The sequence below is a fragment of the Ursus arctos genome, unplaced genomic scaffold (assembly GCF_023065955.2).
Source record: "Ursus arctos isolate Adak ecotype North America unplaced genomic scaffold, UrsArc2.0 scaffold_28, whole genome shotgun sequence".
Taxonomy (NCBI): domain Eukaryota; kingdom Metazoa; phylum Chordata; class Mammalia; order Carnivora; family Ursidae; genus Ursus; species Ursus arctos.
In genome coordinates this window covers 33191686-33206401 of record NW_026622963.1, presented here as the reverse complement: position 1 = coordinate 33206401, position 14716 = coordinate 33191686, and the positions used below count along the sequence as shown (strand labels likewise).

At 53.4% G+C, this 14716-nt stretch overlaps 1 protein-coding gene across 2 annotated transcripts; it reads left to right on the top strand.

Moving 5' to 3' along the window:
* The first annotated feature begins 276 nt into the window (after positions 1-276).
* Positions 277-14573, top strand: PLIN1 (perilipin 1). Of its 2 annotated transcripts, none has more exons than XM_026510463.4 (9): positions 277-621; positions 1217-1275; positions 3991-4195; positions 5959-6041; positions 6485-6749; positions 7074-7246; positions 8986-9177; positions 9606-9851; positions 10799-14573. In XM_026510463.4, the coding sequence occupies exons 2-9, from the start codon at positions 1231-1233 to the stop codon at positions 11144-11146; spliced, it is 1557 nt and encodes a 518-aa protein (XP_026366248.2). In that variant the 5' UTR covers positions 277-621; positions 1217-1230; the 3' UTR covers positions 11147-14573. The 2 variants fall into 2 exon arrangements, with proteins under 2 accessions (XP_026366248.2, XP_026366247.2); XM_026510462.4 differs by having other exon boundaries at positions 279-548.
* The last annotated feature ends 143 nt before the right edge of the window (positions 14574-14716 follow it).

The following is a 14716-nucleotide window of genomic DNA, read 5'->3' as shown; positions in this document are numbered from 1 at the left end:
ATTTATCTTAATCAAAGAGTAGCACATTCAGGTGAACTCTGTTCCTGTGTGGGTTTAAATCTTACTGTTCAAAATTTGCTCTTAACAGTAAATAAGGGATGAGAGAAATGGGTTAAAAACGGTCCACAGGACACTAAAAAAGGAGCCAAAGTTTACAGAACTTTAGAATTTATGAGTTTTATGACCTATATTCCAACACCTTCTTTCTGGAAGACAGTTTTTGAGAACTGAGGGCCAGAAACATGTTACAGAACTGATATTTCATGGCTCTGGAATACTAACTCTTCTGGGGCTGGATCTCGTGTCAGCTCTGCAGTCCTCCTCCTAGTTGCTCAAATCGCCCTCCAGAAGTTAGGATATGTTCAGGGGACCCTGGCTCAAATAACCATGACAACTGACCGACCCAACGTTCTCTTCCCCTCTGCCCTCCTCCCACTGGGAGGTGTTAGTAGTATTGCCCAAGGCTTCCCTGGAGCGGCTGAGTTGTTGCTGCTGGGGGAGCCACTCAGCAGCCTGGGCTCTGTGGGACTGAGGCAGCATCAGCTGGCGTGAGTACGGGGGGCCCCGGGAACATCTGCCTTACCTGATTTGTTTTCGAGAGTTACAGAAAAGAAACTGAGGGTAAGGGTCTCCTGAGAATTTCACGGAAGATGAAGAGGCCTGCAGGGAAACCACTGAGGGAGAGATTATTCAAGGAGAATGACCAAGAGTGTAGGGTAGATGTTCTGGGGCGCTAGCTGTTCCAGAACACAGCTGAAATAGCTGGTTTGAAGTGATGACTTTCTTCCTAGTTGAGCATTCAGGGAAGGACTGGCAGGGACGCGTGCTTAACAAGAGAGGAATTGAACTTTTTCGTCAAAAAAAAAAACTAAACCTGAAATTTATTCTTTTAGTCTCTTTTGGATCCTCATCTGGAGGCCCCTTAACTTCATCAAAAACCTCTTATCTCTTAAAGCTACCCGTATTGTCATTTCTTACCCTGAACCCTTGTAAGAAACGTCAGTCTTGACAAGTAGGCTTGTGGGCAGCTCCTCCCAATGGGGCTCGAGGGAGTGGCCGCTGGTCTGTGACATTCATGCTCCAACCTGATGCCTTCTGTTGAGGGAGCTGGCGCTCTCCGGCAGCCTGGGCCTTGTGGGGCCATGAGACGTAGGGGACTGACCCTGCGGGCCTCAAGCTGAGGGCTTTCTGATGGACCTGGGACTCTGCTTTGCAGCTTGAAGAGCTGTGATGGCGGTCAACAAGGGCCCAACTTTGCTGGATGGAGACCTCCCTGTAAGTACCTTGGACCTATATGAGATTTGGGGGGAACCACTGAGCAGGGGAGGAAGGAGCAGGGAGGAGAGGTTCAGGAAACTCAGAACAAGTTATGTCTAGATTGTATTCCTCTTTGATTGGCCATTATGTCTCCATTATTCTTGCCCTCAGTACCTTTTGCAGGGGGCTCTTAGAGGACGGGGGGGGGGGGGGGGGAGGCGGGTAGTGCCTACCGAAAACTGAGCACCTCGGAGGAAAAGAACAGAAATATTGGCTGAGTGGGTAAGGAGAGGAAGGGAACTACTGTGTTGAGCCCAGGCTTTGTACACCCAGGTGGGATGTAGATTGGAAAGCCGAGCCACTGCATTCTGTAACTGGGGTGTCGTGCGTGTTCTAGAACATGTGAACAGCACCTCTTGGGGTTACAGGGCGCACAGCCTGTGCCATATATGGGAAAGGGTTAGATGGACATTGTTTCCGGGCTTTTGTGTCTAGGCTGGTTTTCACTCTGACTTGGAGCAGTGTGACACCTTAAGGGGTACCTGACACCCCCCCAGGCAAGGCCTCTCTGATTTAGGCACAGTTCAGATGTGAGCCCATATAATGCCCGTCTTGTCCCAGTTTAGGCTTTAGCTAACTTTTGCACTTGGAATCACCACCAAGTTTTATATTAAATCATAGAACACAGAGGCATAAAATGAACCAGTGCATAGTTAAGCCATCCTAACAGGTGGTGGTTTATTCCCTTCCCAGGACCTCTCTCTCCATCTTTTACTTTGCCTACAAAAACCCCCGAAGGCTCTGTCCAAATGTTAAAGAAAATATTCTCTGTTTACAGTCATAATCTTTTTCGAGTTCAAATTTCAGTCTCCTTACAAGTCTCCTTGATGGGTCTCCTAACAGCCTACAAATAGAAGAGGCTGGTGCTTGCCTCCAGAGCAGAACCATGTAACAGGGACATATTCAAACCGCAGAGAGAGCTCCAGCATCTGAGTCAGGACCTGGGGAGCTTTCTTTTTTTAATGTTCACATGGAGAATTCTCAGCATTCCTCAGAATGGACAGAAGACCCTTCACTAGCTGCAAAGCAATTAATCCTGTGGCCAATCCCACCTCCTCTGTGTTCATTTATTCCCCCACCTCATGGTATTTTGAAGCCAATCTTGCAGATATGTCATTTCAGGCCTGAGTTGGAATCCTGACTGCCATTTACTAGCTGTGTGATATTGGATAAGTCACTTCACATCTCTGGGTCTTTGTGTCCTCACTGGCAAAGTGCTGACCTGACCTCAGAGGGTCACTGTTAGAATTCAGTGAGGTCTTGTCACCCAAGCACCCCAATCATTGCCTGGAGCATAATGGCACTGAGTCAATATTCCTTGTGCAGGACTAGAATCCACATTCTTTACTCAAAGACCAGTGTTTGTTCACTGGAATTCCTGGGTGTCCTAAAATTTAATTATATGACTGTATTAATAAGAGCACAGCACCCCAATAACAGGAAGCGACAGTTTCACTATACCCCACATGCTCAGACCACACCTGGAATGCTGTCTTCAAGTTGGAGTGCTATATGTTTAAGAAAGACAATACTAAACTGTAGCCTATCTAGACAATACTAAACTGTAGACCACCAGACCAGGGCGGTAGCTAAGTTAGGGTCTCGAACTATTTCGAACAGAGGAAGGACCACTAAAGGCAGACATATTGCCTTCAAATATGTGAAGGGCCAGCCCATGAATGATGAAATCGATTTGCTCAGTGTTGTTCCAGGGGGCAGAGGGTGGAGCAGCGGGTGAAGCCACATTGCAGCTCGGCAGAGCTGTCCAACGAGGGCCACAGGCCACTCTATGAGGGGCAAGGTCCATCCAAGGAGGTGTCTCAATACAAGCCTGCCATGGAGGGGAGGAACGGGCGGGGGATTGGGGGGGATGGGGTCACTGGGTGATGGACATTAAGGAGGGCACGTGATATGAGCCCTGGGTATTACATAAGACTAATGAATCACTGACCCCTACCTCTGAAACTAATAATAAATTGTATGTTAATTAATTGAATTTAACTTTAAAAAATGACAAACTTGAAAAAAATTTAAAAATTAAAAAAATTTAAAGAAAAAAAATACAAGCTGGCCAGAGAGACTATGGGAAGCTCTATTGCTGCAGAGGCTCCTGGAGGCCTAAACTGCTGTGATTCTGGGCAGTTGGGCAGATCTCAACTTACGCCTTCTAGGCACAGCCCTGACCCATTGATTTATTCAGCCAGCATTGCTGCACAGGCTCTGGGCTAGGCACTGGAGACACAGCAACGACACACAGTCGGGACACACAGCACCGTGTGATGAATGGGGAGGCGAGCCAGGGAAGGAGTGGTGTCTGCTGATGTCCGGGAGGAGGGTCAGGAAGCTTCCCAGAAGCAGTGATGCTCGTGTCTTGAGGGAGTGGCATTCTGCCAGCTAGAAGGGGGTCTGGGAGGGAAGGGGGAGTATGCACAGGCAGGGGACCACCCTACGCAGGCAGGGAGGCCGCGTCCCAGTAGCTCCCCAGAGCCTGGATTGAGCCAGGAGAGGAGAGCAGGCAGGCTCTGGCTTTTCCTGGGGGCCATCCAGAGACTTCTGTGGCCTGGGTTCCTCCTAGGTCACTGGGAAGCAGGCTAGCCTCACCAGCAGGCTGATTTCCGGGAGGCAGGAGTTTGCAGGGGAACGCTTTGATTGCCTGCCTTCCTTCCACGCCAGGAGCAGGAGAACGTGTTGCAGCGGGTCCTGCAGCTGCCAGTGGTGAGCGGCACCTGCGAGTGCTTCCAGAAGACCTACACCAGCACCAAGGAAGCCCACCCGCTGGTGGCCTCTGTATGCAATGCCTACGAGAAGGGCGTGCAGGGTGCCAGCAGCCTGGCTGCCTGGAGCATGGAGCCGGTGGTCCGCAGGCTGTCCACCCAGTGTGAGTCCTCAGGGCACTGGCAGGTGCCATGTCTGTCTGATAGCTTGCTTGTCTGTCTGCCAATACGTCTGTGCGCCTTTTTGGCTGTCTGGTGGCCTTTCTAACCACCCACATCCTGTTTTATGACTTTCTTCTCTACAGACATAGATGATACAGTGATAGACGCTCTAGATACAGGTACAGATATGGACATACAGCTCTCCTCATCTGTAGATGTCCCATCTACAGCCCAGTTGGCGTTTTCCTGGGATTGCAATGATGGGCCGAAGAATTGGCAGGGGAAGAGATGGGCAGAGCTGTTTGAGCAGTGGTGGGAGTGGGGCTCGTGGTAGACCAGACACCCACTTGGGCCCCAAATCCAGCAGCAGCAGTAGGGACTGGCAGAGGCTGACACAGAAGCGGGAGCAGCAGATACTAGGTCTGTCCCAGCGGGGGGGGGGGGGGAGGGGGGCAGCGGGGGATGGGAAGGCTTCTGGGCCCAGCAGCAGAGAGCTAGCAACCAGGGTCCTGGAGGTGGAGAGAAACCGTCCATGCGGGCCTACTACCCGACCCAGCCCTATTCGAATTGTTCTGCCCCATTTGAAAATATGGTCTCCAAGGAAAGGCTTGCTCTCTCTCTCTTTTTATTTTTTCTAATTCCAGTATAGTTAACACATAGTGTTATGTTAGTTTCAGGCATACAATATAGTGACTCAGCATTTCCACACATCACCCAGTGCTCATCACGACAAGGGCATCCGAGGCAAGGCTCTTGACAGGGCTGAGGGAAATTCCAGCAGCACCAAGAAGTCTAGGATCTTCCACCATCCTGATTAGAGAATTATGGGTGTCTGAGGATTCCGCCCTGGGCCGGCCTCCCTGCCCGCAAACTCCTTCAGTAATTTCCCTGGGTCTCATTTTGCCCAGTCAGAAGATGGCCCAAGTCATCTGGGCTCTCTGCTGCTTGAGAATTTTGTGAAGAGTTGTAAGATATCTGGAGAGAGAATACATGAAAGCACAGAGAACCGATCTCCGTGATCATGACTGCAGAGTTCTGTCTTCAGCAGCCCCTACCTCCTAGAAGCATCTGCGTCCTCTGCCACTTAACCCCCTCTCTGGGGGCAACTCCTTTCTCTTCCCTGCCACCCTCTTCCCACCATTGATCCTCTTACTCCTAGAGGGTAGAGGGAAGGACATGGACAGTCCGGGGCCTGGGCCAGCTGCAGCTCGGACTTGGTCACCTCTAGGATGAAAGCAGTGTCAGCCCTGCCCACACAGGCCCAGCCGAGGGCCCCACTGCTCCTCCTCTCACACCCTCACTCTCCCTGTCCTTCATGCGTACCCAGACCTCATCCAGAGAGGGGAGGGAGGCCAGGGAGGGAGAGACCAGCATTTGTTGGTGGTGTTTGTGGTGGTGTTGTCACTTCCTCCTCACCACAACCCTGCAAGGTAGACACCATCAGTCCACATTTTACTGACGGGGAACCTGAGGCTCAGGCACGCCAGGACTCACCGGAAGCCACGCACTGCAGACGCACGCACTGGGCTCTGAGCGCAGATCTGCCTGACCCCAGAGTTCCTACACAGAGGGAAGACTCCGGCCTGGCCTCAAGGAGTCACAGTGGATGGGGAGTGAAAGGGGCCGGGGAGTGGGGGGTACTCGGGTTCCAAAATGCTTCAGCTGCAGCAGGGCTGGGGGGTTTGGAGGGCTCTGAGGCGCCTTCCTCGCACAGAGGCCACTGCTAGGTCCTCGTGGCTCACCCCTCTGTGGCCTTCACGTCTAGTCATAGCTGCCAACGAGCTGGCCTGCCGCGGCCTGGACCACCTGGAGGAAAAGATCCCAGCCCTCCAGTACCCTCCTGAAAAGGTGAGCCCCCTTCCTCTTCTCTAATGTGCCCCGTACTCTGTTGTCTCGCCTCTCAGGAGGAGAGGGCACAGGCTGACGATGCCATGATGGTCAACTTTTCATTTCTGTGGCAAATGCCCTTCAAGCTTGGGGGTAACCGCCTGCCCCTAAGGCCACACAGTGGGCTTGCTCCTCTCCATGGGGTGCCAAATGAAGACAGGCTTTCTGGAAAGCAGGCACAGCCCAGGGCCTTGGGCTGGGTCCCACTGCTTCTGCTCCCCCCATTCCCCATCCCAGGATACCTGGTGGACCTGCACCAGGCCACTTGGTAACTATAGTCACCTACGATCATGGGCCACACTCATCAGATCTCAAGATGGCAGTCCCACGTCCTCAAGATCCAGCCCTTTATGGATCATGAGACTGAAAAAGTCACTTATCCCACCCCTCCACTTCTCCCCCAGATTGCATCTGAGCTGAAGGACACCATCTCTACCCGCCTTCGCAGTGCCAGGAATAGCATCAGCGTGCCCATCGCCAGCACTTCGGACAAGGTCCTGGGGGCCGCTCTGGCCAGCTGTGAGCTCGCCTGGGGGGTAGCCAAAGATACTGCTGAGTATGCCGCCAACACGCGAGCCGGCCGGCTGGCCTCTGGAGGGGCTGACTTGGCCCTGGGTGGTGTTGAGAAGATGGTAGAGTTCCTACTCCCTTCAGCCAAGGAAGAGTCAGGTATCTACCATTAGGGGGGCTGGCAGACCCTCCCTGGGAAGTAGGTTGGCTACCCATGCTGCCTGGGAATTAGCAAGAGGCAGCCAGAGTTCAGCCAGCCACAGTTCTGGAACAGGGAAGGCCCAGCAAGATTTCCAGAGGGATCCATCGTAATTTAGCCTCCTTTCCCCATTTGTAAGTGGGGAAAGTGAGTGGCCCGAGTCACCAGCAAACTTGTGGTGAAGCTTGGGTAACCACTTTCCAACCCTAGACACAGCCCCAGCTTCTCCAGCCCCCCTCTCTCTCTGATCAGCTTTCCTTTCTTTCCCCCCAAATCCTACCCAGCCCCTGCTTCAGGACAGCAGCATGACCAGGAGCCCCCCAAAGCCAAGCCGAGCCTTGTGCACAGGGTTGGGGCCCTGGCCAACACCCTCTCTCGACACACCTTCCAGACCACAGCCCGGGCGCTGAAGCAGGGCCACGCCCTGGCCATGTGGATCCCAGGTGTGGCTCCCCTGGTGAGTGTCTGCCCTGAGCTCTGGCTGACCCCCAGCCTGGGTCCCTCCCGTCCCCACCCCACTCCACCTCTGGTACTAGGAACATTCTCTCCTCCAGCTTGGGCTGGAACTTTTGGTCTAAGGACAAGAGACCTTAAGGGGGCAGAGGGCCAGTCCTCTGGGCTTCAAAGAAAGAGAAAGGACAGAATGTGAGCCGAGGGCACCTCTGTCTCTCTCCCTCTCCCTCTGAGTCCCACCTCCCAGCGTTCATCCTCACAAGGGGGCTTCTCGTGGTGGGCCCTTCCACCCATGAGGAAGCAGAGACCCCTAGCTGCTATCCAGGAACCAGGGAGTGTCACCTGTAAGTAAGCAAGGTGCCAAACCCCTTCTGTTGGGGAGAGAGCGCTGGCCGGGCTGCATCCCTGACCCTGACTGCCCCCAGGTTTTAAAATCTCCCTTCTAGAGGCTTCTAATTTGCACCCTACTTGCACCTAAGGTAAAGCTGCCTTTTCTAGGCCCAGGCGGGGCTAAATCCCCACCATACCCCACCCCCCCGCACTGTGTATTTTAACAGATATAGACTGATTTTTTTCATAAGGACCTTTAGTAAGAAACTAAGGCCAAATAAAGGAAAATAAAGGAAATAAAAATTAAAGCCTAAAGGTCAGCAAACAAAACAACCCCTTCTCAGCCATCATTTGGATAACAATTTTAAAAGCATCATCAGGCCTGACTCATTCCAAACAAATGTTTGCCAAGAACCTACTATGCACCAGGTTCTGTGGCTCAAGTAGGGATATGGGAGTAGTGGTTCCCTTCTTTCCCCTGCACTGGGGGATCATTTACCCGTGGGGGCTGCGACTGACCCGTGTCCCAGCCTTATGTGTAGTAGGGAGGGCCTGCTGTACCGTGCCACCTCGGGCACCCTGCTCACACGGAACATAATGGTGTCCCCTGAAGCCGTATGGTAAGGAGGCTCTGTCTGGGGAGCTCCCTAGGGCTAGGAATGAGCCAGGCTGTGCCTCAAAGGGACACCAGCCCACCTGCCCGGGTCTCTTGCCGTCCATGGGACACTGTGGTCCTCTTGATTTCTTACTCTTTAAAGATCTCCAAGGAGTGTCTACTAAAGCTAAACACACCTCCCCACAAAGACCCGGCAATTCAACCGAACAGAAATGAGAGCTTATGTCCCCCAAAGACACGTCCAAATGTTCCTACCAGGCTTTATCCTTAGCCAAGAACTGGAGACAACACAGACGTCCACCCCCAGCAGAGTGGGTGAACTGTGCTAGATATACATGGAATATGACACAGAGGGACAGAGAAGGAGCTCTCCTGACGTGCAGTAGCACGGACGAGTCGCACGATGAACAGGAGCGGCTGTACATGAAAGAAGACACATTGCATGAGTCCATTTATACAAAGTTCAAAAATGGGCAAAACCAATCCTCTGTTGGCATAGGTGAACATGTCCCCTGGGGGGGGGGGTTACTGACAGGGCGGGGGGCACCCCCACAGGAGACTTCTGGGGGGTTGAAAATGGCCTCTATCTTGATCTGTGGTAGTTACACCCGTGTGTGCTTATAAAACTTCACAGAGCTGCACACTACCGATGTGCGCGCTCCAGGTGTGTGAGTGACCACTCAGTGACAAGTCTGGGGACCTGGCCCTGGCAGTGAGGGGTTTTGCCCGCTGGGGCTGCCCGGGCCTCTGCAGGTATGTGAGGCCAGCAGCTCACGGCTCCCCTCCCCCCAACTCAGAGCAGTCTGGCCCAGTGGGGTGCATCGGCCGCCATGCAGGTGGTGTCCCGGCGGCGGAGTGAGGTGCGGGTGCCCTGGCTGCACAACCTCGCGGCCGCCCAGGACGAGGACCACGATGACCAGACAGACACGGAGGGAGAGGAGACGGAGGAGGAGGAGGAATCGGACACTGAGGAGAGCAAGCTCAAAGAGGTAAGGGGGCGAGCAGAAGCTGAGTGGGGACCTCAGAGTCCCACAGCCCACCAAGGGGACATGAAGCAGAGTCATGGGATGAAACGAGGGTCTCGGCCCCCAGACCCAGAGACAGCACATGCACGCTCTGCTGTTCACTGCACCCCCAGAGAGCTGGCTAACAAAGTACTTCCATGCCCTTCTCTCAGCTGATTCTCATGACAGCCCCAGAAAGTAGGCAGGGGGGAGACTGTCATCCCCACAGTGCAGATGAAGAAGCAGGTCCAGAGAGGGGAAGGGACCTGCCCAAGGCCGCAGAGCTGGAAGACACCGGCGGACAGTTTTTCCCATTCGGTGTCCATGTACTTTCCCTCCAGCTCTGGGGGCAGTGGGGAGGAGAGGGGCCAAGGGACACACCCAGGAGGTGCTGACCTAGCTCTGGCCCGCAGGTGGCAGCCCTGCCCAGCCCGCAAGGCCTCCTGGGCGGTGTGGCCCGCACGCTGCAGAAGGCCGTGCAGAGCACCATCTCCGCCGTGACGTGGGCGCCCGCGGCTGTGCTGGGCTCGGCAGCCAGGATGCTGCGCCTCACCCCGGCCCGCGCGGTCTCCTCCAGCAAGGGGAGGGCCATGTCCCTGTCAGACGCCCTGAAGGGCGTCACTGACAACGTGGTAGACACGGTGGTCCACTACGTGCCGGTGAGTCCCACCCCAGGGGCCTGTGAAGGACAGGTAAAGCAGATGTGACCAGTGCCCCCCCTTTCCCCAGCCTTCTTGTCAATCCTCCTGATCCTCAGCACCCCAGAAACATTTTGACAAACTATGGCCTTGATGGGGAGCTCTTGCCAGCCCCAAGAGTATAGAGACGGTGGCCCTGGCCTGAGACCTTTCCCACAGCCCCGCTTCCGACCATCAGTCTGGGGGTCCCCAGTTGGCCCAGCCCTCACCTCAGGGGGTTTGCATGCTGTTCCCTGGGAAGGGGCCAGAGGGAGGCTTCCAGGGCACCCTGGGGAGTGGGCTCTATTCCAGGGCACAGCCGCTGCCCCATCCCAATCCTATCACCTATTAACAGGAGAAACCGGAGAGACGCCAGCACTGCCTCTTTGGCAGTCCCTGGGCCTCTTCCTAGAGCAAGTGACAGGCTGTGCAGGCCCCAGAAGGCCCAGTCAGGTCGTCCACCCTTTAGAGTGAGCAAGGGTTGGGGGCAGGGGTCACTCAGTCACCCACTTCCGAGAGGCATGCAGGGTCTTGGCTGCCAGCCTGTTCACCTTGGGCTCCAAACAGGGCCAGGCATGCGTCCCTTGACCCTGGCAGGGACAGCGAGGGGGCTGTGCTTCGCGCACAACTCAGGCCCAAGGAACGGTGGGAAAGCCGCTGACTTTCCACGGAGCCACCTCTGAGGGAGACCCCAGGGGTCCAGGCACTTTGGGAGGGAGCTGCCTGCCTTGCCTGGGGGGTCTGGACTGAGACCATTGGAGAGAGCAAGACGTCAGTGGTCTCCCCTGCTCCCCCGCCCCGGTCCCACACCCGGTCCCACACCCCAGGCTGTGCCCTCTGGAAGGCCTCCTGGGAGGGGTGCATGCGAGGGGGGAGGCGCAGGGACGAGGGCCAGGCCGGCGCCCTAACAGGGCTGCCGGGGCCCTCAGCTCCCCAGGCTGTCGCTGATGGAGCCCGAGAGCGAATTCCGGGACATCGAGGAGGCCGAGCGCCGGGAGGCCGAGCGCAGGGCGTCTGGGGCGCCGCCCGCGGGCCCAGAGCCCGCGCCGCGTCCCCCGCAGCCCCGCGGCAGCCTTCGGCCCGCGCGCAGCCCCGGGGCGCCCCCCGGCCAGGGGCCGGAGGACAGGGCGGACGCGCCCGCCGCGCCGCGCTCGTCCTTCCCGACCGTGGCCCGCGAGAAGCCGAGGCGCAGGGTCAGCGACAGCTTCTTCCGGCCCAGCGTCATGGAGCCCATCCTGGGCCGCGCGCAGTACAGCCAGTTGCGCAAGAAGAGCTGAGCCCCGCGCCTCCGCCTGGCCGCCCCTCCGCTGCCCCGAGGGCGAGGCCCGGGCGGGCTGTCCGCCCAGAAACAGAACCTGCACTTCCGAGTGCGCGGTGACCTCTTCCAAGTAGCCCCCTGGGAACCGAGCTTCATCCCGCCGCGCTGCCGAGGCACGCGTTATCTTTTCATCACCGTTTTGGGCTTAGCTGTCAGAACCTATTTTTAAGAAGCGTCAGAGCAGCAGCTTGCCTTGATTCTATGCCTTGTTTTTGTTTTGTTTTGTTTTTTAACCAAAAGATTGTTTGACTTGATCTCTCACTTCTTTAACCAAACTTGTGGCCAAATGACATTTGACGGTTTCCAAAAGTTAGATCCATCCTCTGTAGACAAAGATTATGCAGAAGTCTCTGACATATGTTTAAGGCCTGAGTTCAGAGATTCCTCCGAGTATCCAGGCTCTCAGCAGACTACCTTGAAGGGAGCGACAATTAGGTGCAAAAGCTGTTGTATGTTTCTGTAAATATTAGCCTCCCTTTCCGAGTACGCATACTCTTCGCAGGGTGAGTCCCGGCCTGCGCTCTGTAGCGCCACCTCCTGGCTCACAGCCGCACTGCCATGTGCATCCTTCCTGCTTTCCAATTGTATGTTCCCTCTTCTACCGCCTTTCGAATGCTGGCGCCCCCAGTGCCGGGGGACGACAACGGTGACCGTTCACCTTATAAAGTCCAAACTACACAGACTATATGTACGGACTCTGTAGTAGCCACAATTCATTCCAGGTCCTATTTCTGAAAACGTCAATATTTGGAAATCTAGGGAACGCATACCTATAATTTAAAAATTCAAATATTGCAAAAGGGTGTGTGTCTTCCTCACTGAGTTCCCCAGTTGCCCTTCACAGAAACCACCGTGCTGGCAGTCTCTCGGATATCCTTCCAGGTACAGGCTGTGCATGTGCAAGCCCACTTTGTTCACACAGCTGTGGGATGTGATCCTGCTTTCCTCACTTAACAATACATCTTAGAGATCTTTCTGTATCAGAGCCATAAATCCTCCTTGCTCTTTTTAACGGCCATGTAGTAAGCACTTCATAATGTAGATGTGCTATCTTTGATTTACCTGGTTCCCTAATGATGGACTTTCAGGTTGTTTCCTTTTTTTTTTTTTTTTTGCTCCTGCAAACAGAGCTACAATAAACATCTGTATACGAAATATTTTGTGCAGACGTGTAGGTACATCTACAGGAGAAACTGATAACTTGGAACCATGACATGCTGGGTGAAAGAGGATGTGTTATTTAAATATTGTTAGATAACGCCAAGTAGCCTTCCAACCCAAACTCAGTTTTTCTTGTTATTGTCATCAGCTGCACAGATAATTACCACCTCTCTGTCAGTCCTTTTAGAGGTCCATATATACATTCCCCATAGGCCCCCCCTTTGACCTGTGAGCACCCTCTAGGCCCCCCACTCTGTTCCATACCCAAAAGCCCAGCTTTCTGAAACTGACTTTAGGTCCTGGCCGATCTTTGGTGTAATGAGTCCTTGGCCTTGATGCTCGGGTTTGGAATCTGAGGATGGACATGCCCGTGTGGACATGGCCAGGACTCAGAGCTAGCCTTGGGCACCCCACCCCAGCTCTACAATCCACACCACTCCCAGCAGTTTCCTGGGGAGGGAGTGTGATCTGATATGACAGGGGCTACAAAGATAGGGTCAGCCTAGCCCTGGCAGGGCTCCCGTGGGCAGGTGCTGGTGCAGTGACCGCAAGCCTGGGTATGCAGAAAGAAACACCCAGCTGTTCTGGACTCACCTGCCCACGCTGCTTTCCTGACCATCCACTCCTCCATAGTCCTGTGGCTCTTCCTTCTAGGCCATACCCCAGTTGGCACAAAAACTGCCCTCTCAGCAACCCAGAAGAGCTGGGGCCTTAACAGGGCTGTAGCAGTCAACACACTTGCCGGCCAGGCCCTGGCCCGTACCCCTCACCCCTCAGAGTGCTGGGGGCCAGCGTATGGAATAGCACAGCCCAGGAAACAAACAGTTTAAGTTGCAAAAGATTCTTTTTATCATTAAAAACCTCTTGATTAGGTAGCAAAGTGCTCTGAGCCTGGCCCTTGGGGCTTCTGAACACTTTTTGGAGAGAAATGAGAGCAAAATATCTCCTCTAAATGACAGAAATGTGCTTCATTGGCTGGTGTGGGACTTTTCACTGTTCTGAGAGACCTCACTTGGGCAAGTCTCCTTGCTCACGTGGATCTGAAGGCTCATCCACGCTCATCTTTGGGCGCTCACGACCTCGGGGAGCCCTCCGCTTTGCACTGGGGTGCCAGGGCCCCCTTCAGAGAAACACCTTATCCCCTCTCTTCTAGTCCAGCTCACGAAACACACCTCCTGCTCAATCACAGCTTTTGAAGATGGAAAAAGAGCCATTACCGACCACAAAATACATTTATCCACGCAGTTATTTACCACTTTTTTCTTCCATAACTATTTAAGATCTTACTATCCAAAGGACTTCTGTGTCTGGAGACAGATAGACTTGGGCTATCATGCTCATTGTTTGAAGCAGAATTTTCCTAAACATTTAAACACTTCATACTTCATCAAAACTTATAAGATGCATAAATCAAATTATTTTAAATCTTGAAATGTGGGTTACAAACGAAAAAGGCAAATTCTCTTACACATTTCTATAAACCTGAGTCAGTGGAAACTTCTGCATGTCTCATCGGCATCTCGCTACAGTTAGCAGGCATCCGGCGGTTCCTCTGTCTGCAGAGAGGGGACTAAGCTCGCATGTCCTACTGGTGGACCCTTCTCCTACCTACTGCTCAACGTAAGAGACAGAACGTGAGCGGCACCATTAGAACGTCCTGTCTGGCTTCTCCTTTCCCACCCTGGCCTTGCCCCCAGGATCCATAATCCAGAATTTTGTGTTTACTGTACCTTTGCTTTTCTTTATAAATTCCTTTCCTATGCATATACCTCATTCCGATACTATTTTGTTTTGCAGGCTTTGAACTTTAAGTGGAATTATGTGTATTCTTCTGAGACTTGCTTTTTTTTTTTTTTACTCAAAAGGAAGTTTCTGAGAGTCACTCATTTTCACTAGAGATTTTTTTATTATACAAATTTTGCTGTGATCTGATTGTATCCCCACCCCAGATTCATATGTTGAAATCCTACCCCCAAAGATGATAGGATGAGGAGGTGGGGCTTTGGGGAGGTGATGAGGTCATGAGGGCTCCACGGGATTAGAGTCTTTATAAAAGAGGCCATAGAGAGCTCCCTTGCCTCTTCCACCATGTGAGGACCCGGCAAGAGGCACCAGCTATGAACCAAGAAGAGGGCCATCACTGGAATGTGAGCATGCTGGCGCTATGACCTTGGATTTCGCAGCCTTCAGAACTGTAAGAAATAAATTCCATTGCTTATAAGCTACCCAGTCTGTGGTATTTGGTGATAGCGGACCAAATGGATGAAGACAAATAAGTTTTATATTTAATAAGCATGTAAAATTAGTATATTAATAACAAGTGTATTAATTTAGTCATTTGCATTAGAATTGAATTATTTTGGAGAGA